Source organism: Lissotriton vulgaris, chromosome 9, assembly GCF_964263255.1.
Source record: "Lissotriton vulgaris chromosome 9, aLisVul1.2, whole genome shotgun sequence".
NCBI lineage: Eukaryota > Metazoa > Chordata > Amphibia > Caudata > Salamandridae > Lissotriton > Lissotriton vulgaris.
The window spans coordinates 1,231,983,988-1,232,011,483 of record NC_141697.1 but is presented as its reverse complement, the minus strand read 5'-3'; the positions used below and the strand labels follow the sequence as shown (position 1 = coordinate 1,232,011,483).

Sequence of the window (27,496 nt, the reverse complement as noted above, 5' to 3'; positions counted from 1 at the left end):
GCGCGCCCCGCCACCTGCGCAGCGCAGCTAGCTTAGGACTCGACAATGGCGACGAGGGTCTGAAGAACTCACGTGGTGCCGCACACCATGCCTCGTCCTTGACCGGCGGCCCGGCATCCTGCACCCTGCTGGAGTGTGGTTCATCGCCTTGCTTACGCCCACCATGACGTCCATTCCGCCCATCGAGCCCTTCTCGGTTGATGGTGCACCGGCGGCCCTCGCCCCGCGGTGGAAGGACTGGGTCGAGAGGCTGCACTTCTACTTTGAGGGCGCCGGCACAGCCAGGGAGAGGCGCAGGGCGCTGCTATTACATCTCGGTGGGAAGGATATCCATCGTATCTACAAGACTCTGACGGAAGCCACCCCTCACACATACATCACTCTCCTCAACGCGCTCAATGCCCACTTTGAGCCGATGCACAGCAAGGATTATGAACGTTTCATTTTTCGGCAAGCACGACAGGAAGCGGAGGAGTCACTCGACGCCTTCCATGGCCGCCTCAAAGAACTGGCGAGCACGTGCGGATTCAGGGATGAGCAAGAGGAGATCCGGGGACAGATCATTCAGGGATGCTACTCGTCGGAACTAAGGGTGAAAATCCTCCAAGAGGACAGCAAACCACTAGTGGATATCCTCAAGCTGGGACGCTCAAAGGAACTTTCACAAGCGAGAGCGTCCCACATGGAGGCAGCTCTGCATAGGCCCGCGAAAACGGAACAAGTGCACGTGGCTGAACACGTCAACGTAGTGCGGTCCAAACGACGCCCCGCAGAGAGAAGTAGGCCTCAAGACCGCCCGAAAGACTGTGGATACTGCGGTGGCGTGCCTCATAGAGCACAAGACTGCCCGGCCCTTGGAAGGAAATGCGGATCATGCGGACGCATGAACCATTTTGCCTCGGTGTGCAGGTCGTCGAAACTCAAATCAGAGACGGCCCACACGGTGCAAGAAAGGCCGGAAGATGAGGACATGGACGAGGACAACTCGAGCTACCCGGTTCACTATGTGCTCGCGATCAGCCATCCACACAAGAAGAACCGTCGGCTACCAAAGTGCAGAATAAGCATTCTGAACCAAGAAGTGCGAGCGACCATCTATACTGGTGCATCAATCAAACTCATGGCTGCCAACGTCTACGCACAACTGCGGGATAAACTCTGCCTGCACCCCGCGAAAATCAGGGTTCTCGCTTATGGCCAAAAGGACCCCATTCCACTGGTAGGATGTTTCCAATCAGACATTCACCACAAGGACAGAAAGGCGTCGTCCACGATCTATGTCACCAAGGAAGGTAGCGGAATGCTGCTAAGTGGACAAACAGCGGAAGAACTCCATCTTATATCTTTCGCCATGGCAGTTCTAGAGGAAGAACTCGAAAACATCATCGAAGAATTCGACGATGTCTTTAAAGGCATCGGGTGCCTCAGAGGGAAGGAGGTATCCCTACATATTGACAAATCTGTACAGCCAGTAGCACTACACCACCGAAGAATTGCTTTTCACCTCCGGAAGAAAGTTGAACAGGAACTAGAGAACCTCGAAAAGCAAGGAATCATCGAGGAGGTCAGCGGCCCCACCCCCTGGGTGTCGCTGATTGTAGTGGCGCGAAAACCCAAGCAACCAGGCCAAGTATGCATCTGCGTAGACATGCGTCTACCCAACGCTGCTGTTAAACGAGAACGACATCTAATGCCCACAATAGATGATATACTAGGTGAGCTGAACGGGGCGAAATGGTTTTCTAAAGTCGACTTGAGATCGGGCTATCATCAACTGCCCCTACATCCCGACTCCAGGTATATCACGACGTTCTCCACTCACGTTGGGCTGAGACGATACCGACGACTCAATTTTGGAATCTCGAGTGCGGCAGAAGTGTTTCAGAACACAATCCGAGAAGTGCTGAGCGGGATAACCGGGGTTCTCAATGTCAGCGACGATCTCTTGATCTACGATGACACCATCGAGGAGCACCACTGAAGACTCAGGAGTGTCCTACAGAGGATTCGAGACTCAGGCCTCACCCTCCATCGTGAGAAATGCCAGTTCCTGAGAAACACCATCAGTTTCTTCGGATACACCTTCTCTGACAGAGGGGTGGCACCAGACCCTGAGAAAGTGAAGGATGTGCAGGCCGCACCGGCCCCCACCAACGTGTCAGAGGTCCGAAGCTTCCTGGGGATGGTAAATTTCTGCGGGAGGTTCATCCCCGACCTCTCCAACATCACCAGACTGCTAAAGGAACTCACGAAGACCACCACTCCATGGCACTGGGGAGAGGAACAAGAGTTGGCGTTCCAGAACACCAAAGTCGCCCTGTCCGCAGACACTACTCTGTCCTACTTCGACCCTACGAAGTCAACGAACATTGCAGTAGACGCCAGCCCTCACGGGCTCGGGGCTGTCATGACCCAGAGTCGAAATGGAGAGGACTGGGTGCCAATAGCCTACGCGAGCCGCTCCCTCACGGAGACTGAACAGAGATACTCGCAAATCGAAAGAGAGGCTATCGCGATTCATTGGGCGTGCCGACACTTTCATGTGTATGTATACGGTCATCCTTTTACCGTATTCACGGACCATAAACCCCTGCTTCCCTTGTTCAGAGGCTCAGTATCCAAACCTCCCCCGAGGATTGAAAAATGGATCCTGCAGCTCCAGGAGTACGACTATAGATTAGAGTTCAAGCCCGGAGTGAACAACCCGGCTGATTACTTATCCCGGCATCCTAGGGCAGCCACCACCCAAGAAAGAGAGGACGCCGAAGACACGGAAGAGTACGTCAGGAACATTCTGGAACGGTCCAGGCCATTGCCCATTAGTCTCGATCAAATCGTGGCAGCGACCCGCCACGACGAGCCCCTCCAACTAGTCATCGAAGCAACCAGAAGTAATGACTGGAAGTCACTTGCCAGCTCTCTGAGTCGACGAACTCCGGAGGCACGAGAAACCCTCGAGGCTATCCTCCGAGTGAAGGATGAACTGTCTGTAGATTCCCAGGGGTGTCTCCTCAGGTGGACCCAGGATCATCATGCCAGCAAGACTCTCAGAACAGGCTGTGGAACTCGCCCATCGGGGCCATCAGGGTATCGTGAAAACGAAGAGTAGGCTCCGAGCGAAAGTCTGGTTCCCTGGGATGGACGAGAAAGTTGAGCAGTGGGTGAGAGCGTGCCACTGGTGCCAGGCGGCGGGCCCGGCTGATACCCCGGCGCCAGTCATCACCGAAGATGAACAGACAAAACCCTAGGAGCGAGTGAGTGTCGACTTTGGCCACCTTCCAGACGGTCGTCACATGCTAGTCGTTATTGACGACCTCACGAGATACCCTGAGGTTGAAATTGTATCTTCGCTGACCGCCAAGGAAGTGATCACCAAGCTAGAGAAAATAATCGCCACACACGGAATCTTGGAACAAATGAAGACGGACAACGGGCCCCCATTTCAGAGCCAGGAATTTGCGGACTACCTCCACGAGTGGGGAATCCACCACCGGAAAGTCACCCCCAGATGGCCCCAGGCCAACGGTGAAGTGGAACGATTCATGAGGACCTTGAATAAAGTAATACGGATTACCCAAGCAGAGGAAACACCGGTCGAGAGGGCCCTGTATACTTTTCTACGAGAATACAGACTCACGCCTCACCGCACCACCACTGCGGCCCCAGGACCCTCCACCATGGGCCGTATAGTTCGAGATACCATTCCTCACCACCGCACTTGGACTCCAACGAGAGCCGACCCACAACTAGCCCAAGCCAACCGGAAGCGCTCAAACGACTATGCCAGCTTCAAGCGCCGGGGCAGAGACTCCCCGATCGAGGAACGAGATAGGGTCTACGTGCGGGACAGATTCCCAGGGAGCAAGTTCCGACTCCCCTTTGAGCCTCACCCGTGGACCGTCACTCGTCGGTCAGGCACAATGATAACTGCCCAGAGAGACAGCAAAAGCGTCACCAGGAACGTTTCATTTTTCAAGCGAGCAGCCGCCCCCGCCGGAGAACCCCAGGGACAGGATTCCCCAAGGCCTACTCCTTCCACACCTGGCCCCCCAGCATCATCGGCGGTGCCAAGAGACTTGAGAGAGGGAGCAGAGACAAGTCCTCCGAGTCCAGAAATCGCGAGAACTGACAGCTTTCAGATTCCCGGAGAAGCTTCACTGTCAGTCCCGGCCCCTTCGAACCTGCCACGAAGGGTCATGTATAGGGGAGAGGCTGCGGGCTATGGACTGAGAAGAAACCCCGCGCCCTCTTCGCAACTGGCCGACTTTGCTGTGGGCTGAGATGGCGGTATCTGCAACGTGAACTGGTAACAGGCCTGCCGGCCATTTTGACTTTTCGTTTTAACCATGCCTGGGGTTATTGATAATTATTTTGAACTGCCAAGACTCTTACAGTGAGCCGTTGCTCGTATTGTTTTTCTGAAGTTTTGAATTTCATTAAAGGTTGAAAGGGATGTAATGTTTGAGAAGCCGCATGCGTGCGGGCAGGTTGTCACGTACGCAGTAGTGCGTTAACGCGGCCGTGATACGTCACGGTCGCGCATGATTTAAATAAAGAGAGGCGGGGCCACGGAGTTAGTCCGGACCACGCGGAGATCAACAGCGTGTCCTGAGTCCTTAAATGCGCGCCCCGCCACCTGCGCAGCGCAGCTAGCTTAGGACTCGACAGCCCCCAGGGAGGCCGATTATTGCAAACAATCACCCCTGCCCAGCCTCAGCTTGATTGCTTGGCAGGGCAGGGGTTAAGGAGAGGCCACAGCTGACAATCGCTGTCTGGCCGCACAGCGAGGCTGCTTTCATTTTCTGTGTCTCTGTCTCGTGCACTCTGTGGGCCGTTTTTTTTTCTCCCCTTTCCTAGTCCACTTTCTGTGGACTGGGACAGGGGAGAAAAAAAAACGGCCCACAGAGGGCACTGAGGCACCGGCCCTTCGGCCCATTCCCGAATGCCCGCCTTGTCAATCCGCCCCTGCTGGCATCCCCTTCTTGTTGTTTATGATATAGGCTCGGCCTTGCTGATTAGAGCCAGCCCCACCTTGTTTTCACGAGCTGTAAAGCCACAGCACTGCTCCATGAGACGGGCAATGCGACAGCACTATTATCAGCCAGGGGCAGAGCTGTAAAGCCACAGCACTGCTCCATGAGAGGGACATGAAGCGACAGCACGATTATCAGCCAGGGGCAGAGCTGTAAAGCCGCAGCACTGCTCCATGAGACGGGCAATGCCACAGCACTATTATCAGCCAGGGACAGAGCTGTAAAGCCACAGCACTGCTCCATGAGACGGGCAATGCCACAGCACTATTATCAGCCAGGGACAGAGCTGTAAAGCCACAGCACTGCTCCAGGAGAGGGGCTAGGACATGAAGCCGCAGCACTATTATCAGCCAGGGGCAGAGCTGTAAAGCCACAGCACTGCTCCATGAGACAGTCTATGACATGAAGCCGCAGCACTATTATCAGCCAGGGCAGAGCTGTAAAGCCACAGCACTTCTCCATGAGATGGGCTATGACATTGATGGAGCAAGGATTCGCAGGAGAAAGCGACTTGCTTGTATTCATGAACCTTGAATAACGTTCATAAATTAATCAACATGTTTGTTTTTACTAATATTACATTTTACATACACATTTGGGTGTCCGAGAGAAGCTTGCTTATGTGTTTTACTAACTGTAATACGCTTGCATTTAAGATGGCTGCTGCTTTCACGAGGGTTTCTACTGCACATGCGTCTGTCATACTCATGTGACATGACATATTCTTTGCTTTGGAGGGAATCTGTCGCATCTGTGCACTAGTATTAATATGGCTGCTCTATGTTTGCACATGCGAGAAGCTTGCATTGCTGCTTTTGCTAAGCTGTTCGTTCTGCTTAACGCAATAGTTTAAATAAAATAATGTGAATAGAGTAGAGATACATGGTATACAGTGCATTCATTTATTCTGTGTTCTAAAATTGTTTCTTTTCTACTCTTTATGCATTGTAATCTTTGGGCCTGGGAGACGTTATTGAAAGTCCTTCTGTGCATGTCAAACTCCAGAGGGAGCCAAAGCCATTTGTCATTGAAACTAAGCCAAGGACAGACTTAGCCAAGATGCGCCTGGGAAGATCAACTAATGACCCCACAAGAGGAAGACCAAATGTACCCATGTTAAATACATTGTATGCGCTCTATAAGCCTCTTAAATAAATAATAAATAAATTAAATTCTCCATTGTTAGGTGGAATAAAAATGTCATGAGTACCTAAATTGATGGGCGGAAACATAAATTTAAATATGAGACGCTAAAGGTTTCATTTTGGTGTGGTGTGATGACCTCTCTTCATTCCTTGTCCAATCAAAATTGGGGATTCTTACATTTGCAACATTGGGGGGGGGGGGGTACACTGACCTGGAAAATAGTATAACTAGGGTAGGCTTAGCTAGTTAATTTGTCTGACTTGTCCGAATAGCTGACCTGTCACTGACCCAATGCACTCAATAGGTGACTAAGGGCAGAGGGCTGCGGAGCACTCTGTCAGAAGATTCGCTGACCCAATTGGGGTCCGGGAAGCTGAGGTGCTGGCAAAGCACTTTGTCGGTGAAATCGATAACCCAATCGGGGTTCTGGCTGTTAGCTGCAGAGAGGGAGTAGCACAGGCGTTGCAACTGAACTGCGTATGCTGGTCTTAACCTTTGGTGGCCTGTCCTGATCCAAATCTGGTTTTCCTCTCCTGATTCTGCTCTACACCTGCTGGCCTACGGGCGACTGCAACTTTTGGGGTTTTCCTGTCTTTCAACTGACCCGTGGCCAGGGTTGGTCTTCACACCATTTAGGTAAATATAAATCTGTGTGGGTTTGACATCGTATATCTTGTTCCTTCTCTTCTGCCCTCCCTAAACGTAAAGCTTGATTGCATATATATATATATGTTCCCTTTTCTTACCCACCCTATGGTTAGAATCTCTTGCAAACTATTTTAGCAGGTTCCCTTTCTTACCCTCCTTTTGAATAAATGTTTGAAATCGTTTCTTGATTAGCATGTTCCCTTTCTCACCTTCCTTTGAATTTTTTTTAAATTGTTTTGATTTATTTAGCATGTTTCTTTTCTTACCTTCCCTTATTTGCTGAATGATCGAAATCAGTTTAATGCATCTTTTGCATAGTTATATTCTGGTTCTGATTTTCATTATTGAGAGTCTTGTAGTGTTTAATCTTTGGATCATGACCATTTAAGAAACTTAGATAAACACTTTTAAAACTTCCAGAGTCTGTGGTTATTAAATTAGTGCAAATGCTATTGATTATCGAACTATCTTTAAAACGAACTCCCTGATCCAATAGGTTACAGGTACCAGCGACAAAGATTGGTAAGTCAGTGGTATAGGACCTAGTAGGAAAAAATATCTGGTAGTAGAGCGAAGGTTACCTGATTAAATAAATGAGTTATTGATTATGGGCCCAGGTGAGTATGATAAATTTATAGTTGGGTGACCTGGGCGCTCTATCAACATGAAGCCGCAGCGCTATTATCAGCCAGGGGCAGAGCTGTGAAGCCACAGCACTGCTCCATGAGAGGGGCAATGACATGAAGCCGCAGCACTATTGTCAGCCAGGGGCAGAGCTGTGAAGCCGCAGCACGATTATCCTAGCTCACCAGAAGTTGGATGCCAGGAACTATTATTAGATACGGACAGAGCTGCACACCTACATGGGAGAAGCAGGAGTATGAAAGTGCAGCTCTGTTGCCTTAGACTGGCAGAGCAAGGATGCCACAGCACTGTGACCGGAGAGGGTACGAGACAGAACGCTACAGCACTGTTAACAGAGAGGGTAAGAGACAGAACGCTACAGCACTGTTAACAGAGAGGGTACGACACAGAACGCTACAGCACTATTACTGGTGACAGGCAGAAACCAGAGCATGCAGAACTACTGCAAGACAAAGGTAGAGGTGCAACGCCACAGCACTAAATGACGGGGCCGAGACGCGTGGCTGCAGCACTCATATCCTGGATCGATGGGTCTGAACCAGGGGTCCACAGACACCCACGCAGGGGTCCACAACTGTTTAGAAAATTAAATATTAACAGATTAATAAAGTATGTATACATAAGAAAAGCAAAACTGAAAATACAAAATTTCAAAATGCTCTTTAAATGTGAAGGAATTTGAAATTGGAGGTTAAAAATTTAATCGATTCTTAGCTTGATTCTAGGGACCAGCACATGTACAGCAAAGAGATTCTTGTACGGGCAACTGGTGGCCACAGGGCAAGCGCTCATTTGTGCCATCTAAAAGAGAGCAAACATTTGGGGGGAAAAAGGACAAAGCCATATGCTTCAATCTATTCCGTTGTCTTTTGAAATAAAAACACATTTTGAAAAGTTCCAACCTTTTCATTAAAATAAAAAAGATATATTTTTGTACCTTTTTAATTGTGAAATAAAAAAAAGAATCAGAATTTTCAAATGTGTTTGGTGCAGACTTTTTCTGTATTTGTGGAGTTTCACATGGTGAACATTGCTCAGGGATGGCTTCCCGGCTTCCAATAGGGAGTCAGTGGGGCCTTCGGACGCTAATGAGTTACGAGCAGCTGTCCTGGAGAACAGAGAATAAATACCACAGCACTAGTCCCAAAAGTTGCATATTCCGAATCTGGATGAACACTTTTTTTGTTCCCACTGCACTGATTTTCAAAGCATATCATCCGTGTTGGGTCCACCTAGAAGAAAAAAGGTAATACTTGCCCCATAATTCCAAACTCCCAATTCACAGACTCAGAATATTCACATTGACAGGTGAAGTTCGAGGGTGAACTTTCACTCAGGTGTGTGCGGCTCCCTAGGGTGGGGACCTGGGTGCCTCCATGGAGTGTTTGGGAGGTGGCCACCTCTGATCCAGGGCCATCCTAGCCCTGTAACTTTGGGGGGGGGGGGGTCTACACCTGGGATACATTTCCTGCCCAGATTTGACATTGGTGGGTCATGGAAAAGGATTTTTTCACATGGAAACATTTGCCCATATGAAGAAAAAATGGAAACTATAAAGGCAACTATTGAATGCACATAAAGCGGTTGCCGGGACATCTGCTCGTCAGACTTCCATGCACTAAACCTGTGGGCTTTGGAATGCCAAAATCAGGGGAACCTCACAGACCCTGGGCCATTTGTTCCCAACCTTGTCTATACCCTGCATCCCCAGGAAATGTCTGATTAATGTTCGCGCCCCCAAACATAAGGCATGCCTATAATCAACGGATTCCTATTATGCAAACAGTACATACTTTCCCTCTTTTTTGCACCCCTGAAATGCCATCTCAGACCCCCTGGGGTGCAGGCACCCCTGGCTAGGACCCCCTGCCCTAGGGATATGCCTAGCCCGGGACAGAGATCGATCATACAACACAGAACATTGAAAAGGGTGCCGCGAGCCGCCCGAGGAGCACTAGCGTCTCGTTGAAGGTTTGAGATGTTGAAAGCCATGACTCCAGTGTAAGCCTTGTGTTCCCAGGGGTAGCCTGGAATGGGCCACCAGAAGACCCCAAAAGGCCACAAACCTGTGAAACGCCACAATTCTGAGAGGATGACTTACTTCCTGAGCACGGCGATTTCATTCTCGATGCTGGTCTCCTTGCCTTCCAGCGCCTTCTTCGGGATACACTTGATGGCCACTAGTTTTTGGGTCTTCTTCTCCTCGGCCAGCACCACCTCCGAGAAAGCCCCCCTGAAGCAAAGAGAAGAAAATAAGGTCACTCATACATTACCGAAAGCTGACCCAAGAAGGATGAACTTCAGAAACAGGAAGTCTCAGAAAAACAGACTAAAGATAAATGGAGTGAACACAGCAAGATCTGGAAAAGGCAACAGAGTCAAACAGGAATATGGACATGCCGGATCATGTTGTGTTATAATGCAACACAAAGTTGTCCAGTGTCGTGCAGCCAGAATTTGTTTGAAGAGTCAGTACTTGAAGTTACTCAGGTAACATTGAGTGTGTTGGGTCTAGACTATGGCTGCTTGGCACAGGCACGCTACCGCCCTGGGCTGCCACGTTTACACAGAACCACACAAGACAGAGGTGAAGCGGCTTTTAGGGAAGAATAGCATTGTCTGATAGGTCAATGCTTCTGGAAGTCTGATAGGTCAATGCTTCTGGAAGTCTGATAGGTCAATGCTTCTGGAAGCCTGAAACCCTGATAGATCAGTACATCTGGAAGCCTGATAGGTCAATGCTTCTGGAAGCCCGATAGGACAATATATCTGGAAGCCTGATAGGTCAATGCTTCTGGAAGCCTGATAGATCAATGCTTCTGGAAGCCTGATAGGTCAATGCTTCTGGACACTTGATAGGTCAATGCTTCTGAAAGTCTAATAGATGAGTGCATCTGGAAGCCTGATAAATCACTGCATCTGGAAGCTTGATAGGACAATCCTTCTGGAAGCCCGATAGGTCAATGCTTCTGGAAGCCTGAAAGCCTGATAGGTCAGTGTGTCTGGAAGCCTGATAGGTCGATGCTTCTGGAAGGCGGATAGGTCGATGCTTCTGGAAGCCAGATAGGTCGATGCTTTTGGAAGCCAGATAGGTCGATGCTTCTGGAAGCCAGATAGGTCGATGCTTCTGGAAGCCAGATAGGTCGATGTTTCTGGAAGCCTGATAGGTCAGTGCATCTGGAAGCCTGATAGGTTAGTGCGTCCGGAAGTCTGATAGGTCGATGCTTCTGGAAGCCTGATAGATCAATGCTTCTGGAAGCCTTATCGGTCAATGCTTCTGGAAGCCTGATAGGTCAGTGTGTCTGAAAGCCTGATAGGTCAGTGCGTCTGAAAGCCTGATAGGTTTATGCTTCTGAAAGTCCGATAGATCAGTGCATCTGGAAGCCTGATAGGTTTATGCTTCTGAAAGTCTGATAGGTTTATGCTTCTGGAAGTCTGATAGGTCAATGCTTCTGGAAGCCTGATCGGTCAAGGCTTCTGGAAGCCTGATAGGTCAGTGCGTCTGAAAGCCTGACAGGTTTATGCTTCTGGAAGTCTGATCGGTCAATGCTTCTGAAAGTCTGATAGATCAGTGCATCTGGAAGCCTGATAGGTTTATGCTTCTGAAAGTCTGATAGGTTTATGCTTCTGGAAGTCTGATAGGTCAATGCTTCTGGAAGCCTGATCGGTCAATGCTTCTGGAAGCCTGATAGGTCAGTGCGTCTGAAAGCCTGATAGGTTTATGCTTCTGGAAGTCTGATAGGTCAATGCTTCTGGAAGCCTGATCGGTCAATGCTTCTGGAAGCCTCATAGGTCAGTGTGTCTGGAAGCCTGATAGGTCAGTTCATCTGGAAGCCTGATAGGTTTATGCTTCTGAAAGTCTGATAGATCAGGGCTTCTAGAAGCCTGATAGGTCAATGTTTCTGGAAGCCTGATAGGTAAATGCTTCTGGAAGCCTGATAGGTCAATGCTTCTGGAAGCCTGATAGGTCAGTGCATCTGGAAGCCTGACAGGTCAATGCTTCCAGATGCCTGATAGAGCTGCAGGCTGACTCAATCACGTCAGGACCTCTTGACATGTGACTGACCCTATCCCAGGGGGCATCCAGCATCTTAGACACAGGTATGTCTGGAAATCTAATAATAACTTATGGGCCCGCCAGCCTCTTTTACATCATGCCCTTGGAATGCTGTAACCCTGTTCTACACAAGAGTCAGGTAGCTCTTCTATCTGGGTTTAGAGGGTTGTCACAGCTATACAGAAACGGGGTGCGGAATTTTACTAAAATAATTCTTCCCTTTAATATTTTGTTAGAACCCCAGCTGAACCCCGATTTCCTGTTAAGGACTGGAGCTCGCACTAGTTAGAGGTAGACTACCTGACGTTCTGCCAACTACCTTGTATCAGTGCTTAATTTGAGCCGGAGGTTCCCGGTGCTTGGCACCGGCACTTAATTTGTGCACACCAGCACTTATGATAGTCTGCCACATGGTGGCGCTGTTTGTTTAATTTAAAGATGAGCCCAATAAAAGTTGTTTGTTAAACCAATATACCTCAAAAATGGCTCCTGCCTCCCAAGCCATTCTAAAAGTTTTGGGTCCTGGAATAATCTGAATTGTCACACTTGTAGGGGTGTGATGTTAGTAGTTGTGTTGGTGCTGTTAATGGCAGCGCTGGCGGGGATAATAGGTCATGCAAGTTTCAGTGGCCTGCAAACAAGGGCTCTGGCATTTATTTTGTTCCTAAATTTTAGTACTGCGTTGTACTCACCCAGGACAGCCTTCGCCCACCCCCACAGCCCTCCACCCAGCTCCGTGCCACCCACCTGCACAGACTCCCCACCTTTAGATCTGGAACAGTGGCCTCTTTAAACCATTCTCTAATGCATTTAACACGAGGACATGGCAGCCATTGTGACCTCGTAAGGCCTCCCTTTTTCCTTGTCCAGTGTTGGGGGAGACCCCAGGCCCTCCTACCTCAGAGTACTGAGGTCTCACCGCCGTGGCGGGCAGTGCCACCCCACAGATGAACAAAGGCTTCACTGGCACTGCCCAGGCTCTATGGAAGTCTGAACCTCCCCTCCCCAGCAGAGAGGACTTTGCATATGATGCTGAAACTTTTTATGGACATGACGGGCCTTCATGCATGGTCACCTGGCCCGCGTTTGTGCTCTGACTGCTAGGTTCACTGCCTCACTTTGCACATGTGCCCAGGTCCTGAAAATCTGACCGTAAAATAAATATGATCTATTTTGTTCAAGCGGGCAGACGGTTTTATCTGTGCATAAAGTGTCACCTGGCCTGTTTTCATGCTGAATGTTCTCAGGGGCTGCAGAGTAAAACCGAAGCTGATCTTGTAACAGGTTTCAGGTCCACGCCCAAGGAGTGCAAAAGTAAAAACACAGAAGGAGCTCATATTTCTGCCCCTCCGCAGCGATTCAGATTGAAGCTTTGGTCTCAGCTGGCTTAACAAACACAGAGCACCAGGGAGAGAATCCCTCCCCTGGTGCAAGAAATGCAAGGACAGCAAAGGCACAAACCTGCCTCCAGTTAGAGAGAAGAGAATGCTACCTCCCCTGGAGGACATGCTGGTTGTCAGGACACTTACCCGAGGCCGCCTGGGCAGCAGGCACAGAGAGGCTGAGGGATTGGCCTCAGATCCCATAAGCACTGCTTGCTCTTGGGTTGTTAAATGGGTCACTTTTAATATGAAAATATGACCTCGAGTTCGAATTGTGTCCTCTGCAATCCTGCTCCTGTGTTTTCCCTGCCAAGTAGAGTGTCATGACACCACCCCACTGAAAATACATCTAACCCTGACCCCAAAACATCCTGAGAGGGTGGAGGAACAGGCAACAAGAGTCCACGAGCCGGGGGGCGGGCTCTGGACTTCATTTCCTGTTGCTACAAAAAAGCAGAGTAAACATCTGTTCTGCCAAGGTTTTGGCGTTTTTTTCTCAGAAGTAGTAAACAGATATATCTCTTGTAGCCCCTCCCTTCTTCGGAACTCCTCAGGCCATTCTTGGCAAGGCTAGCATTCTTGAAGGTGGCATGTCATGGCTGGCGGTGTGCCCATGGCTGGCGGCGTGCCCGTGGCTGGCGGCGTGCCCATGGCTGGCGTCGAGCCCAGTTTTTAAGGCAGGGCAGACTTACTTCGAATTATCGTCACTTCCATTTCTTAAGAAGACAGGAAAGGAGGGGTAGTCGCTTCGACATGGAGGCTAGGCGCCCATCAAGCCTTATCACTGTCCCGAGAGACTACCATTGGCGGTCACCAGGGCCGGCCTGGGAACCACAACCGGCTCTGGCAAAGTGCTCGGCCGCCCCCCCCCCCCCCCCCCCCCCGTGCCGCCGAGCTCTTGCCATGGCCGGTTTTCGGTACAGGGGCGATTTATGCTGCAAACACAGCTTTGTAACAAACACGGCCCCCACCCGTGTGGCGCACTGGGGGATTGCCCGGTGCCCGCTATGGCCAGTCCGGCCCTGGCGGTCATCAACAATCTGTGCGTCGTCTCACAGCCCTCGACGTTAGCAGCTTCCTGGAGCACGTGGCAGCTGCGCGTCCACAAACTCACATGGTTACTTCTCTTGGGGGTCTCCATCACTTTTGTATCTTATCACTATTCACTGAAGCAGTGTGCGCCCACATGTTTGTATTATAACGAGTATAAATAACTCCGCTCGGTTGAACTGGGTTCTGTGAGAGCAAAAACCTGGCCAATAGAAGTCTTTTTCAATTCAATTTTTGACAGATATGTTCTGTTTTATTATTTTCTTTTTTTTAATTAAATCTACACAAAACTATTCCTGTGAAAGTAAGAAATCGTTCTCAGAAATGAGTTCCATGTATAACTTTATACTTAATTTCTGGTTCGCATGGACATATAGGTTGTTCTTGTTCTGTATGCACAAACGCAGAGCCATGGTCGAGACTTCCTGCGAAGGGACACAGGAGACGCAGTCCTTGTCTCCTTCGGTCAACTCTACGACCTACATGAGTGTAGGAACGCCAGCATCTTTCTGTAATCGAGGCAGTGGTGTCTGCCGCCAGAGTCTCTGATTAACGAGGATTTTCTGTTAACAACTGCATTTTACTAACTTCAGAGGGCTATTTCTATGAGGAAAGGTACATTAATATCAGGCAGGAGTCGAAACTAGACTGCATTCACAGGTATTTTCATTGCAAATCTGTTTTTTTTAAATATATGTTTTAACCAATAAGGAATATTTTGATGACCCAATGTTATAAATGAATTGTAGAAAATTGGGTTTTTGATTGAGAGGGTGAAGGCGCCCTTTTTAAGCAGCAACCACAAACCTTGTCAGGGTGAAAACCACAAACGTCACTTAATTAACCTGGGCTTAAACCCCTGGTAGCTTGGCACAAAAGCAGCCAGAGTTAACTTTGAAACACGGTGTAAATCATTTATGCAACACACAAGCAGTAACAAAGTGAAAACACAACACAAGAGATATCCCAGACCCATTTAGAACAAGCATTAGAAATGCAATAGGTCTCGCAGCATTAGAGTTAGTGCTTTTAGAATTGTTTATAGGTTTTTTGTTGTAAATCTTTTGCATTTTATTTTTTTGTAGGCAATGCAAAAGAATTACAAATCAAAAAAGCAATAAGCAAATGTAAAAGCTTTAACTAAAAATCCTGCGAGACCTATTGCACTGTGTGAGGGTGAGGTGTTGAGGGTGAGTGAGGGTGGGGGTGAGTGAGGAGTTGAGGGTGAGGGTGAGAGAGTGTTATTGTGAGTTAGGGTGAGGGGTTGAGGGTGGATGAGGGTGGATGAGGGTGAGGGTGAGGTGTTGAGGATGAGTGAGGATGAGTGAGGGTGAGTGAGGGGTCGAGGGTGAGTGAGGGTGAGTGAGGGTGACTGAGTGTGAGTGATTGTGAGTGAGGGTGAGTGAGGGTGAGTCAGAGTGAGTGAGGGTGAGGTGTTGAGGGTGAGGCGTTGAGGGTGAGGTGTTGAGGGTGAGGTGTTGAGGGTGAGGTGTTGAGGGTGAGGTGTTGAGGGTGAGGTGTTGAGGGTGAGGTGTTGAGGGTGAGGTGTTGAGGGTGAGGTGTTGAGGGTGAGGTGTTGAGGGTGAGGTGTTGAGGGTAGGGTGTTGAGGGTAGGGTGTTGAGGGTGATTGAGTGTGAGTGAGTGAGGGTGAGGTGTTGAGGGTGAGTGAGTGAGGGTGAGGTGTGGAGAGTGAGTGAGGTTCAGGTGTTGAGGGTGAGGATTTGAGGGTGAGGGTGTGAGGTGTTGAGGGTGAGTGTTTGAGGGTGAGGGCGAGTGAAGTTGAGGGGGTGAGGTGTTGAGGGTGTGAGGGTGAGGTGTTGAGGGTGTGTTGTTGAGCGTGAGGCTGAGGTGTAGAGTGTGAGTGAGAGTAAGAGTGAGGGTGATTGAGTGTTTTAGTGTTAGTGAGGGTGAGGTATTGAGTGTGAGTGAGGGGAAGTGTGATTGTGGTATTGAGAGTTAGTGAGGGTGAGGTGTTGAGTGTTAGTGATGGTGAGGTGTTGAGTGTGAGTGAGGGTGAGTGTGAGTGAGGGGGAGGGGGAGGCGTTGAGGATGAGTGATGTGTTTAGGGTGAAGTGTTGAGGGTGTGGGTGAGGAATTGAGGGTGAGGGAGGGTGAGTGTGGGTGAATGTTTGAGGGTGAGTGATTGAGGGTGAGGTGTTGTGGCTGATTTTTTGTGGGTGAGTGAGGGTGAGATGTCGATGGTGATTGAAGGTGAGGTGTTGGGTGAGGCGTTGAGAGTGAGTGAAGTTGAGTGTTGTTGAGTGAGGATGAGTGAGGGTGAGTGAGTAGTTGCGTGTGAGGTGTTGAGGGTGGGTGAGGGTGAGTGAGGGTGATGTGTTGAGGGTGAGTTAGGGTGAGTGAGGGTGAGGGTGAGTGATGGTGAGTAAGTGTGAGGATGAGTGAGGGTGAGGGTGAGAGTTTGAGGGTGAGTGAGGGTGAGGAGTTGAGGGTGAGTGAGGGCGAGGGTGAGTGAGTGTGAGGGGTTGAGGGTGAGTGAGGGTGAGTGAGGGTGAGGCTATGGGGGCTTATCCACTCTTTAAACATTAAAATAAAAAGTCAGCACAGAAAGTACATTTTGTTAAATACTGGCACATGCATGAATGTACACAAATAATACGAGTACTCTAGGAAAGCTGCAACTGTCACAGCTTCCAAAGCGTACTCCTGGATTTGTTTGAGAATTCCAAATAAACTTTAAATATGCTACTAAATTGGTTGCAAGGCTATATGAGTAAATTTGCTATTGTTGTGCAAATTGAGCCCATTGCCTTCAACAGTGAAGATGGACTTGTTGTCATCTTTAGAACAAAGAATAGAGACCGGAAGTCCACCTCATATCAAGGGTGACTCCGTACCCTAGGTTTGAAGGAGCGGCCATCTTTGAGTGGCCCGCTAACTAGTATTTTGCCTGCATGCTGTACTACAGGCAACAGAGTACCACCCACGCCAAACTATCCCATGTCTCCTGGATACAGCTGATAATCTTTCACAGCAGCACTCATATCGAGAGCATTGGCGGCAGTGCGTATGAGTGACCTTTGTGTTCGCGGTTTAGAGTTCGGCTTCTGAGGAGCACCAGGGACTTAGCCAGGACCTCCAATTGTGACAAATGCAACATAAGTGATGCCTTTGTCAGGCAAGACGTCCATCTTTGAGGCATCACCCAGCCCACCTGCCACTAGCAAGGCGTGGCTTGTGTCCGAAGATTGGTGGAAATGTAGAATGTAACCTGACCAAATACATGATGCCCCCACCTTGGTGTTGTCATCGTTGTTACAAATATCACTGAACCTAAGCATGAGTAAGTGATGGCTTGGTAAAATGGAGCCTTCTGGTCATTTTAGGCTTAATTGTTCTACCAAATGCTTGAAATGGAAATCTAAAAGTGTAGGTGCTCACTGTCCCAGAGTACCTGTTTGCTACTGAGAAGCACTGGTACTCTCATACTAAAAGTATTGCATCCCTGCTGAGAAGTGCAGGTACTCTCCCTTTCAGTACATGCGAGCAGCTGCTCAACTAAAGTACTGGTTCTACCAGACTCCTCGGATCGCTTTGCGCGTTAGAGGTCCAGGGAAAACTGCACAGCCCGAAGAAGCCTTTGTCCTGCAATACACATCTGGCACAGATAACCACTGATTGGATGGTCTGTCCGGCATAGGTTTATCCATGTGGGGACATAGTCTTTACAACAAACACACACTCACACTTTCTCTTACAATAACACTGCATTTCTGTGTTTCATGTGTGCCCATGTTAGCTCACGTGAAGTGCTGAGCTGCATAAAGGAAGTGGGGGGGGGGGAGGGGGGCTAGAGCAAGCAGTATGCGAATCATAAGGGGCTCATCAGCAATTCTGCCAGTGCCTAAAATATATTGCAGAAACATGCCCTTTTTCTATAGTGAACCACGACATCATAATAACACATACCTTTTCTACAGTAATTCAGTCTTAAATAGTGGATAGGAAGCTGTGACAAGTCCCCTACTGCTGTGTGGTACAGAGTGAAGCTATGAGTAAGCCGACATTGACACAGGGACCAATTTGTTGTGCTTTTTTATGTGTACACAAAACTAGAAAGCCATTCTTTTGTTGAACCAGCTGAGGTTCCATGTAATGCAGACTTACCTGCATTAGTGAGGCTGCCAGGGTAAATAAACGGTGATGGTGCACGGGCATGCAGCGTGGGGGATGAATGAGGGCACGGCTAAAGATGTTGAATAAGAGCTTTACAAACCTAGTCATAATTTATTTTCTGCTGAGGATCGAATTTTCTTTATAGTAAATTTCTCTCCGCGTTTTGAGGAATAAAGCAGAAATCTGCATTTGAAAAAAGAACATGCTTTGGCTGTGAATCTTTTTCACTTGGACAAACACAGCCTGTATAACCTAATGATGCTCCATTTTGTATCTTGAGCTCTTGCAGAGGTTCTTTGCAAAGGACGTGACCTCTGAAAACACTGAGGAGATTCCCTGTCCAAATCTTAAAATATTTCACATCTGTTTTTATTTTATAAGAATGTAACTGTAGTTTAACAGGGAGAAATAGATACGTGCTTCAAAGAGGAACCCATACTCTTAACAAATATATTTGTTGAAGCCTCCCCCAATCTTTCTGTGCTGAATGTTTTTATTTTTTGTCAAGAGTTTTATACATGCTTTGTTTTTTTTTTAGGTTCAGAAATTAGGAGCGGAAAAATCATGGGAAAGGGTAAAGCTAATAAAACAAATTCTAAACTGATCATTGGAGGGTGGAACAGTAGTCAGTAGATGGATGTGTTGGCAGCAGAACTGGGTGATTTTGATGAAAACTGTTGTTAGCTAGGAGAGTAGACTTTTGAGGACTTGGGTTGGTAACTTATTGGCCGTGCTGTATTTCCGGCTCAACATTGTGGTTTCCTACTTATCTTTCTATGTCGCTGATTCAGAATGGTGTGCCAGTGTTTTATGTTCTGTAGTTAGTTCTACATGGCTCCTACTGATTGCAGACAGTACCTAAACCAATCTGATTTACAGTGCATAATAAATCAAAGAGCAGGGTGTGCTATACCAAGAAGGGCTTTGTGATTTAATGTTGCATTTTTGGCAGGAGAAGTGGCAGAGCTGGTGAAAAATGGAGAGGGAGCAGGTGAGGGGGTGTTGCAGAAGTATCTGTCACGAAACACTCGGTCAGTTAGATCACTTCTGATTTATCAAGCCTACGTAAAATTCATATGGTATTGTACATTTTTTATGTATTGAATTATAATCTTCTTAGCAAGTGAACCATGATGTTGATTGTGTGTAGGTGCTCAGAGAGACACGTGTAGATTTTCATTGAGATGAGGAGTAACATGGAGAGTGGGGGACATTTTGTATATTGGTTACTATTGGAGGATGGCAGGGCACGTTCCTGTTCTGAGGTATCACTGTTCCCACCTTCTGCTAAAGGCTTACTTCTGGAGGACTAACACAACTAATTCTCAGAACCGGACTGAAAATGGCATGTTACTGGAGAAGGGCACAGCTTTGCAACCTTCACAGCAGTTGTTGTCAGATTAGTGCGGCTTGATGCAAAGGGTTGGGTATGCCTGTCTGCGCACATATCAGGAGAGGGTGAGAATGTGTAATGTTTCAAATGTTTACTAGCCCTCTCGGTGTTCCTCCAGTTTTACAGTGTTAATGTGCGCTCGTTGTGCTCGTGTGCCCCTTGTTGGGGAGTCGGACTACAATATTAAAATACGAATTCTAAAATGTGTGGGACCAGGTGCACACTGCCCTCAGGAGGGACTCCATTACTGCCGTTAATGGGAAGAGAGAATTACTGAGTTTACGGATGCCGTGCCAGGGGGCGCCTAGGAAATCATTGCGGATCCGAGAAGCTATTTCTGCATATTTGATCTCTCGTTAAACGGTTGGTGAGAGCCCGTGCATGCCTAGGTTAGTTTTCCTTTATTCATTCTACAGTTTAGCGCTCTCTTCTCTAGCTCTGAACATTGTGTGCCGTTTGCTGTGCAGTGTGGAGCTGAATTCAGTAGTGCAGAGGGGCCCCTCCGTTTGATTCCAGTATAATCCCCTGACAGACCAGACGGCATTAATCTATGCCTTTGTCATATCTGCTTAGAGGCGAAGCTGAATGTGCAGCAGTGACGTGAGAAGGCTTTTTATGAATCAGTCAAAAAGCCATACCTATTAGTGACGTACCTCAGTATCGTTAAAAACAAGCGCTGGCAAAGTTCCTTGCCGAAAACGTGCAGGCGAGGTGCGACACGGCAGGAAGACGGAAGGAAGAGAGGGGAGGGGGAGGAGAAATGCGACACGGCGGGAGGGGGCGGGCAGGGGAGGGGGCGGAGAGGGGAGAGGTGACACGGCAGGAAGACGGAAGGAAGAGAGGGGAGGGGGAGGAGAAATGCGACACGGCGGGAGGGGGCGGAGGGGGTAAAACACGACGGACGTGCACGCGCATGTGACTTTTAAGGTCAATGCGCATGCGCATAAGCTTAATGCGCATGCGCATTGACCTTAAATTTATCGTGCACTGCAAGGAATCGCCACGATTCCTTGCAGTGTGGATAAAGAGTGGATAACTCGCTATAGTCTCGCTTGCTCGATGCGCATGCGCATCGACAGGCGAGACCTAAAAATGGAGTAAAATGTAATAATGAAAATAAGACCAAAAAAACAAAAATACAATCAAAAGAACAAGAGAGATGCAAGTTCAAAGGTTTAAGTAATATAGCATCAAGAAGCTGAAAGCGCCACCTATGCCCCTTAGGACGAGCCGGCTGTGGGATGCTTGTGCTCTGGTGCAGAGAGGTCCAGGCCTGGCAGTTCGGGCTGGACTGCCCCCACCAGAGCTGGGTCAAGACGGATTTGCGTCTGGCTGGGTCCACGCCGAGGGGGCGCGGTGAGCAAAAGAACGACGGGTTGGAACGCGACGCGGTCAGACTTATTGCAAGCCGCCTCCCAACACCTTGTGTGTGATTCATGATGAGTTCCTCATGACTTCAGTGTATCATTAATACGATACTCAAGGTGACTAAGTGTTATAAACAAAGGCGGATGTCTATAACCAAAGATGTGATTTCAGTCAAAAGATGTCCATTTGTATAAGGGGTATTGCTATAAACATGGAGTTTTTTTTTCTAGCTGAGTAGGTGACTTGACCACAATTAGACACGTATTTCTAGAACCGTTTATTCTATTACGAAAGATGCGCTTTGAAACAGTGACGTATAATTGTATGAGGGGGTGGGGGGAGAAGGGGGGGGGGGGTTATCTACGGCTGCGGGCGGTTAGTTACGTACAGAAAGACGAGACGGACATTGTGCCCCCACGTGACCACCTCCTCAGCTCGGAAGGGATATTGTGTAACAGGAAATGCATATTTCGTTGCATACAGTATAGCATCCTTTCAGCAGGACCGTGTTGGGGAGAGGGAAAAGTAATTAGGGTCAGTTCATGCACTACAAAAATGTAAACATAACTTCACGTGCTTGCTTGAATAGCCGGCCGCCTTTGCAAAGTCTGACCAGTGAGTGACGCCCTGCACAAACACCGCAGGAGATCTGAACTGGGGGGTGTCCTGCACAAACACTGCAGAAGATCTGAACTGGGGGGGTGTCCTGCACAAACACCGCAGGAGATCTGAACTGGGGGTGTCCTGCACAAACACTGCGGGAGATCTGAACTGGGGGGTGTCCTGCACAAACACTGCGGGAGATCTGAACTGGGGGGTGTCCTGCACAAACACTGCGGGAGATCTGAACTGGGGGGTGTCCTGCACAAACACCGCAGGAGATCTGAACTGGGGTTGTCCTGCACAAACACCGCAGGAGATCTGAACTGGGGGTGTCCTGCACAAACACTGCAGAAGATCTGAACTGGGGGTGTCCTGCACAAACACCGCAGGAGATCTGAACTGGGGGTGTCCTTCACAAACACTGCGGGAGATCTGAACTGGGGGGTGTCCTGCACAAACACTGCGGGAGATCTGAACTGGGGGGTGTCCTGCACAAACACCGCAGGAGATCTGCACTGGGGGAGTACTTCACAAACGCTGCAGGAGATCTGAACTGGGGGGTGCCCTGCACAAACACCGCAGGAGATCAGAACTGGGGGGTGCCCTGCACAAACACCGCAGGAGATCTGAACTGGGGGGTGTCCTGCACAAACACCGCAGGAGATCTGCCCTGGGGGTGTCCTGCACAAACACCGCAGGAGATCTGCACTAGGGGAGTACTTCACAAACACTGCAGGAGATCTGAACTGGGGGTGTCCTGCACAAACACCGCAGGAGATCTGCACTGGGGGGTGCCCTGCACAAACACCGCAGGAGATCTGAACTGGGGGGTGTCCTGCACAAACACTGCAGGAGATCGGAACTGGGGGGTGCCCTGCACAAACACCGCAGGAGATCTGAACTGGGGGGTGTCCTGCACAAACACTGCAGGAGATCTGAACTGGGGGGTGTCCTGCACAAACACTGCAGGAGATCTGAACTGGGGGTGTCCTGCACAAACACCGCAGGAGATCTGCACTGGGGGAGTACTCCACAAATACCGCAGGAGATCTGAACTGGGGGGTGTCCTGCACAAACACTGCAGGAGATCTGAACTGGGGGGTGTCCTGCACAAACACTGCAGGAGATCTGAACTGGGGGTGTCCTGCACAAACACCGCAGGAGATCTGCACTGGGGGAGTACTTCACAAACACTGCAGGAGATCTGAACTGGGGGGTGTCCTGCACAAACACTGCAGGAGATCTGAACTGGGAGGTGTCCTGCACAAACACTGCAGGAGATCTGAACTGGGGGTGTCCTGCACAAACACCGCAGGAGATCTGCACTGGGGGAGTACTGCACAAACACTGCAGGAGATCTGCACTGGGGGAGTACTTCACAAACGCTGCAGGAGATCTGAACTGGGGGGGGGGGGGGTGCCCTGCACAAACACCGCAGGAGATCTGAACTGGGGGGTGCCCTGCACAAACACCGCAGGAGATCTGCACTGGGGGGTGTCCTGCACAAACACTGCAGGAGATCTGAACTGGGGGGTGTCCTGCACAAACACTGCAGGAGATCTGAACTGGGGGTGCCTTGCACCGTCTTGTGGAGGAAAGCCCACTGTTTCCTCTAAAAACCAGGGAATTAATTGTCCATTACCATAAAACTCTGATCAGACCAACATATGTGCACAGAATCCCTCTCAGCTTTCAAGGGCTCGGAGGCACTTATGCGCTTTCAGTTTGCAACCCTGCATCGCTGCCCGCGTGGTGTGTCCGCGTGAGCCGATCCGGCCAGCCACGCCCCCAACGACCCCCGTCCCTCCCACCCCCCCAGGACCCGTATCAGATACTCAGAGAGTAAACACTTCAGCAAGGACAGAAGCTTCACGTGTGGCTCGAGCCCCCATACCCCCTCCCCCATGGACCCGGAGTGGTAACAAGGCGTGCCTGCCAAGACCCCCAAAGGCAGCAGAACCACCAGCAAGGACAAAGGGACAACTCTCAGAGCCCCCCCCCCCGGTGCCCTCTGCTGAACCCCACTGCATGCCAACCTGGACTGAGCTGGCACCAGGCCTGAGCCTCGGGCACCATTGTAGAGAGAGTGCCCACTTCTCCCTCACCGACCGCTGCCAGCATTGATTGATTTGTGTTGATAAAGTGCTTGTGTTGTTAAGTGTGAGGGAAGGCTCAGACACAAAGGCTGCGCTCACAATCATCCTGGCGCATTTGTTTGCTGGCGGTGGATTGGTTACAAGTGGTAAGAAGGGTTACAGTTCATCACAATTCATTACTAGTGCACACTGTGCATTCACAAACATCAGGTGAACTTAGGAAGTGCCACGAAGGGGGCAGGTAATGGGGGGAGAGCTTCCGCACTGCCCGCGGTGTCCACCTGTGGCGACCAAGGTACAACCGACCACCCAATGCAGAAAGAGGCGCACAAGTCACCCACCCACCCAAAACCATCCTACTCTACAAAGACCTCCAAAACTCCAACGCAATTCACTTTCACACTGAGTGAAATTCACCACTTGTGATCTGGACATTGAATCTTCTCTCAACTAACGTGACGCAACTAAACCCCAACGTGCTTCAGGCACAATCGGCCCTTGCCTTCCAGTTCCGCAGAAGAGGGCGCCCCACTGAGAATGCACTACGCCGACACCGAAATAGTGGTTGGTGCTATAAAATCATGGATAATTGAATATAAGTAGAGATTAGGAAATCCAGGGGCAGCCCCTATGCTTAAAAAACCTGTCTGCACTTGGAGGTCTTTATAGTGTGACTCCAGATGCTCTTAGGATCTGCTGGGGGTGACCTGCCAACAGAGCAAGTTGCAAACATACAGTGGATTGTTGCAGCTTGACACTCAGTTCATAAGGAAAAGCGACAAGGGCCACTAGAGAATCAATCCTCAACACACATCATTTCATCAAACCGATTTATAGGTAGAAAAGCCGACACGTGTTTCGCTCAGGTCTTGATCTGCCAGTGAATTTACTCAAAGCAGTGAACACTCTTGACATAATAGAGGTTTTTAACCTGGTTACTGTGAAAGCCGTGCAGGTCCCTCAAACAGTAGCAGTTGGATTGTGGTTCATGTTACGGTAACCGTGAATGGGCCGGGCATCCTCGGTCAGCAGTCCGTTGCTTCATCAGTGGGACAGGCTTGAGGTGCTCCTAGCCTGTAGGTAGGTCTGGGCGGTGAACTTCGCTCCATTCCTGGAGTTTGCAGAGTTTTCTGCACTCCACACTCTGCGGAGCTCACGGAGTGCAGAAAACTCTGCTTCGCGATGTGCAGCAGAGTTTTTCCCTACTCGCGAACGGTAAGTTTGCGAGTAGGGAAAAAACTCTGCCCCTCTGGTAGAATGTCTGCCTGAGCTGCAGGAATACCAGCACAAACTGCAGTTCACACTGTACTCCGCCGCTTGCGGAACATCGCAGAGGTTTTTTACAACTTTGCAGAGTTCCGTGTAGCACAACTCCACCAACTACGCCCAGGCCTACGTAAGTGAACCTTACATTTTCAACAGTAACTGCAGATGACTCACGTTGAGTACCTCTACGTGTGAAGACTATTCAATGCCTTGAGTAAGGTCTGGCAGAGACTTGTACAAGTGAAACTCGTACTACAGAAATAATATAAGGAGTAAATACACAATACAACTTGAGGACTGGATCCCTGAAGACACTGACTCCATTTCACTATATATTGACTGTTCACCCTTAACAACATACTGTATAATAACTTAAAGACACGTGCATGGAGCGTGAGCTTGAGAGCGCTGACGGAGGACAGCATTCGAAGTTCACTGGTAGGACACTGGCGGTATCCAGCTGAGAGGTGCTACCAGTTCATAGGCCCCCTGGGTGAAGAACCACAGGATGGGGGGGCTGAAACGTGGTGGAAGCTGGCGAGTAGCAGAACTCACGTTCGGGGGCCGCAGAGGAGATTCTGAGATAGGTAAGTTGATATGGCGCTATGTTTGTATGCTAAACGACAGGATTTGATGGCATGTATTAATCCAGCCGATTTATAGCAACAGAAAAAGGTGATGGACAGAACGCAGAACATTGTCAAACATTCACCCAGAGGCCCAGAAGTGAGTTAAATCCATTGTTTTTTGCTCATCACACCACCCCAGTTCGGACCCAGCCATATGCAAATCAGTGTTGACCCTGTGCCTCATGGGAACAGTCCAGCCCGAACTGCCAGGCCAGGTCCAGCCTGGACCGGAAACAAGCACCCTAGGACCGGTTTCAGGGTATCACCCCTCTTCAGCCAGGCTAGCTTGAATCCAGTGGCACCGTGAGCAAGGGACCCACGTTTGGGCATACCCTTCCCATCTTGCCGACCTGGCAGCTCTGGGGTAAGAAGGGGTTTTAACTCCAGAAGATAAACAGTGCCACCTTCATTGAGCAGGAGGAGGTCTCAGCAGGCTGCCCGCCAGGACGGGCACTGAAATCAGCTTTCAGAGTGGTCAGCAGGTAGCGGGGCTGGCTCTAGGGCGGTGCGACTGGTGCCCCAGCAGCTCACAGAGGTTGCACATTCATTTTGCTTTTAAAAGCACCTGCTGCTGCTCTCCTTGCCTTCAGCAATTTCCAGGCAACAATAAAAATGTCAAGATACCTCCGGTAATTAATGTTCTTCCCAGAGAGAGAGTGGAGTTTTGTCTAGTTACGGTCTTGACTGATCATAAAAGAGGGCAGAGGATTAATGTGCCTGCTGCATAGAAAGTGTGCCATGCACTTCACAAAGTGCACATAATGTAAATAGATAAGCGAGTTACTGGTTTTGTAAGAGAGATCCGTGTGTTACTTGCCGTTTATAAGTTAAAATCCTAATATAGAACAGTGAATTATTAACTTTAATCAAAGAACTGCATGCACACTGCAAAGTATAGATTAGAACATAGATTAATATTGCAAAAAGGGTTTATTTGAGTAGAAATCAATTCTTATTACTAAAGACAACCCCCAACAATGGTATTACATTTTAAATTCTGAGTTTCTGCTTCTCCAGACCAATCACTCTTAAACCAAACTGCCTACCAGTATGGATGACGTGTGACTCTTACACCTTGTAGTTATCTGGCTTATGGAACATTCCCTAGCAGCTGATGTACACACCTATGATTGATTGTCTCTGTGTAAAGTGTATGAGGTAAAGTGCTCTGACACCCTCCACTGGCATGAGTGGCGACATATATAGCTAATTAAATGCATCGGAAAGGGAGTGGTTATGGAGACTTGAGGGGCACTGTTAAAAGGTGGTGGTGAGGGAATCTGTGGTGGACGTGGTCATCACCCCCACCATGTATGGGGGGGGTGCCAACAAGCATTGTTGCACCGGGAGGCACCAGCGCTAAAGCCGGCCCTGACAGGTATCCACAACATCATGCGGATATCCTGAAATGCTGACTGGAGATTACTCTTCCATTGGTTGACAAGCCCAGCCCTAGTTTTCAGACACAGTTTCTTAACCACATCTCCTCCCATTTGAAAACATCAAACACGAGTGTTAGAAAATGTTTCCCTTTCGTAATGATGCCTTTCGTACATCATCAAACCACAGCGCAGAAGTGTCAGTACATGCCCTGTGCACCACCCACATCCACTCATCTAGGCATGAAAGATTATGAAAACAAGTATTTACATTAGTTTTACATATTTTGCTCATCCGGCTGAGATGTTATTCCTTGGGGGTCCCCCCTGATGAACATGCGGGGCTTTTGAAGCTCTGAAGGAGCTCCCGGCTGATGTACTGCAGCGCAGAGACCAACTGGCCAACAGCGAAATCCAGCCAATGGCCACCATGCTGGTGCCTGCGAAGAGCGGATTGGGACAGGGCCAGTCACACTAAAGCCAAAGGCATCCCTTTGTATGATGGGAGGCTTTGTTTTAGAGTTTCCTCGATAACAACCTTGACTCTTAGTGGAGAGAGGCCAGTGGGAGCAGGGGCAGGCAAAGCGGGCAGAAGGGTGGACCCTGGCGCAAGGTCTGCCACTGTTCCCATTAGGCCCGGGCGAAATGGTCACTGCGGTGGAGCAA

The 27,496-nt window shown here is 49.3% G+C and overlaps 1 protein-coding gene across 1 annotated transcript in view; it reads right to left on the bottom strand.

Annotated features, from left to right (window-relative positions):
* The window catches only part of CAMK1 (calcium/calmodulin dependent protein kinase I), a 412,178-nt gene that overhangs the window by 138,834 nt on the left and 245,848 nt on the right, over window positions 1-27,496 (bottom strand). Inside the window, exon 3 of the mRNA XM_086939379.1 lies at window positions 9,574-9,705. Coding sequence (XP_086795505.1) covers window positions 9,574-9,705 — 132 coding nt within the window. The remainder of the gene's footprint in view (window positions 1-9,573; window positions 9,706-27,496) is intronic.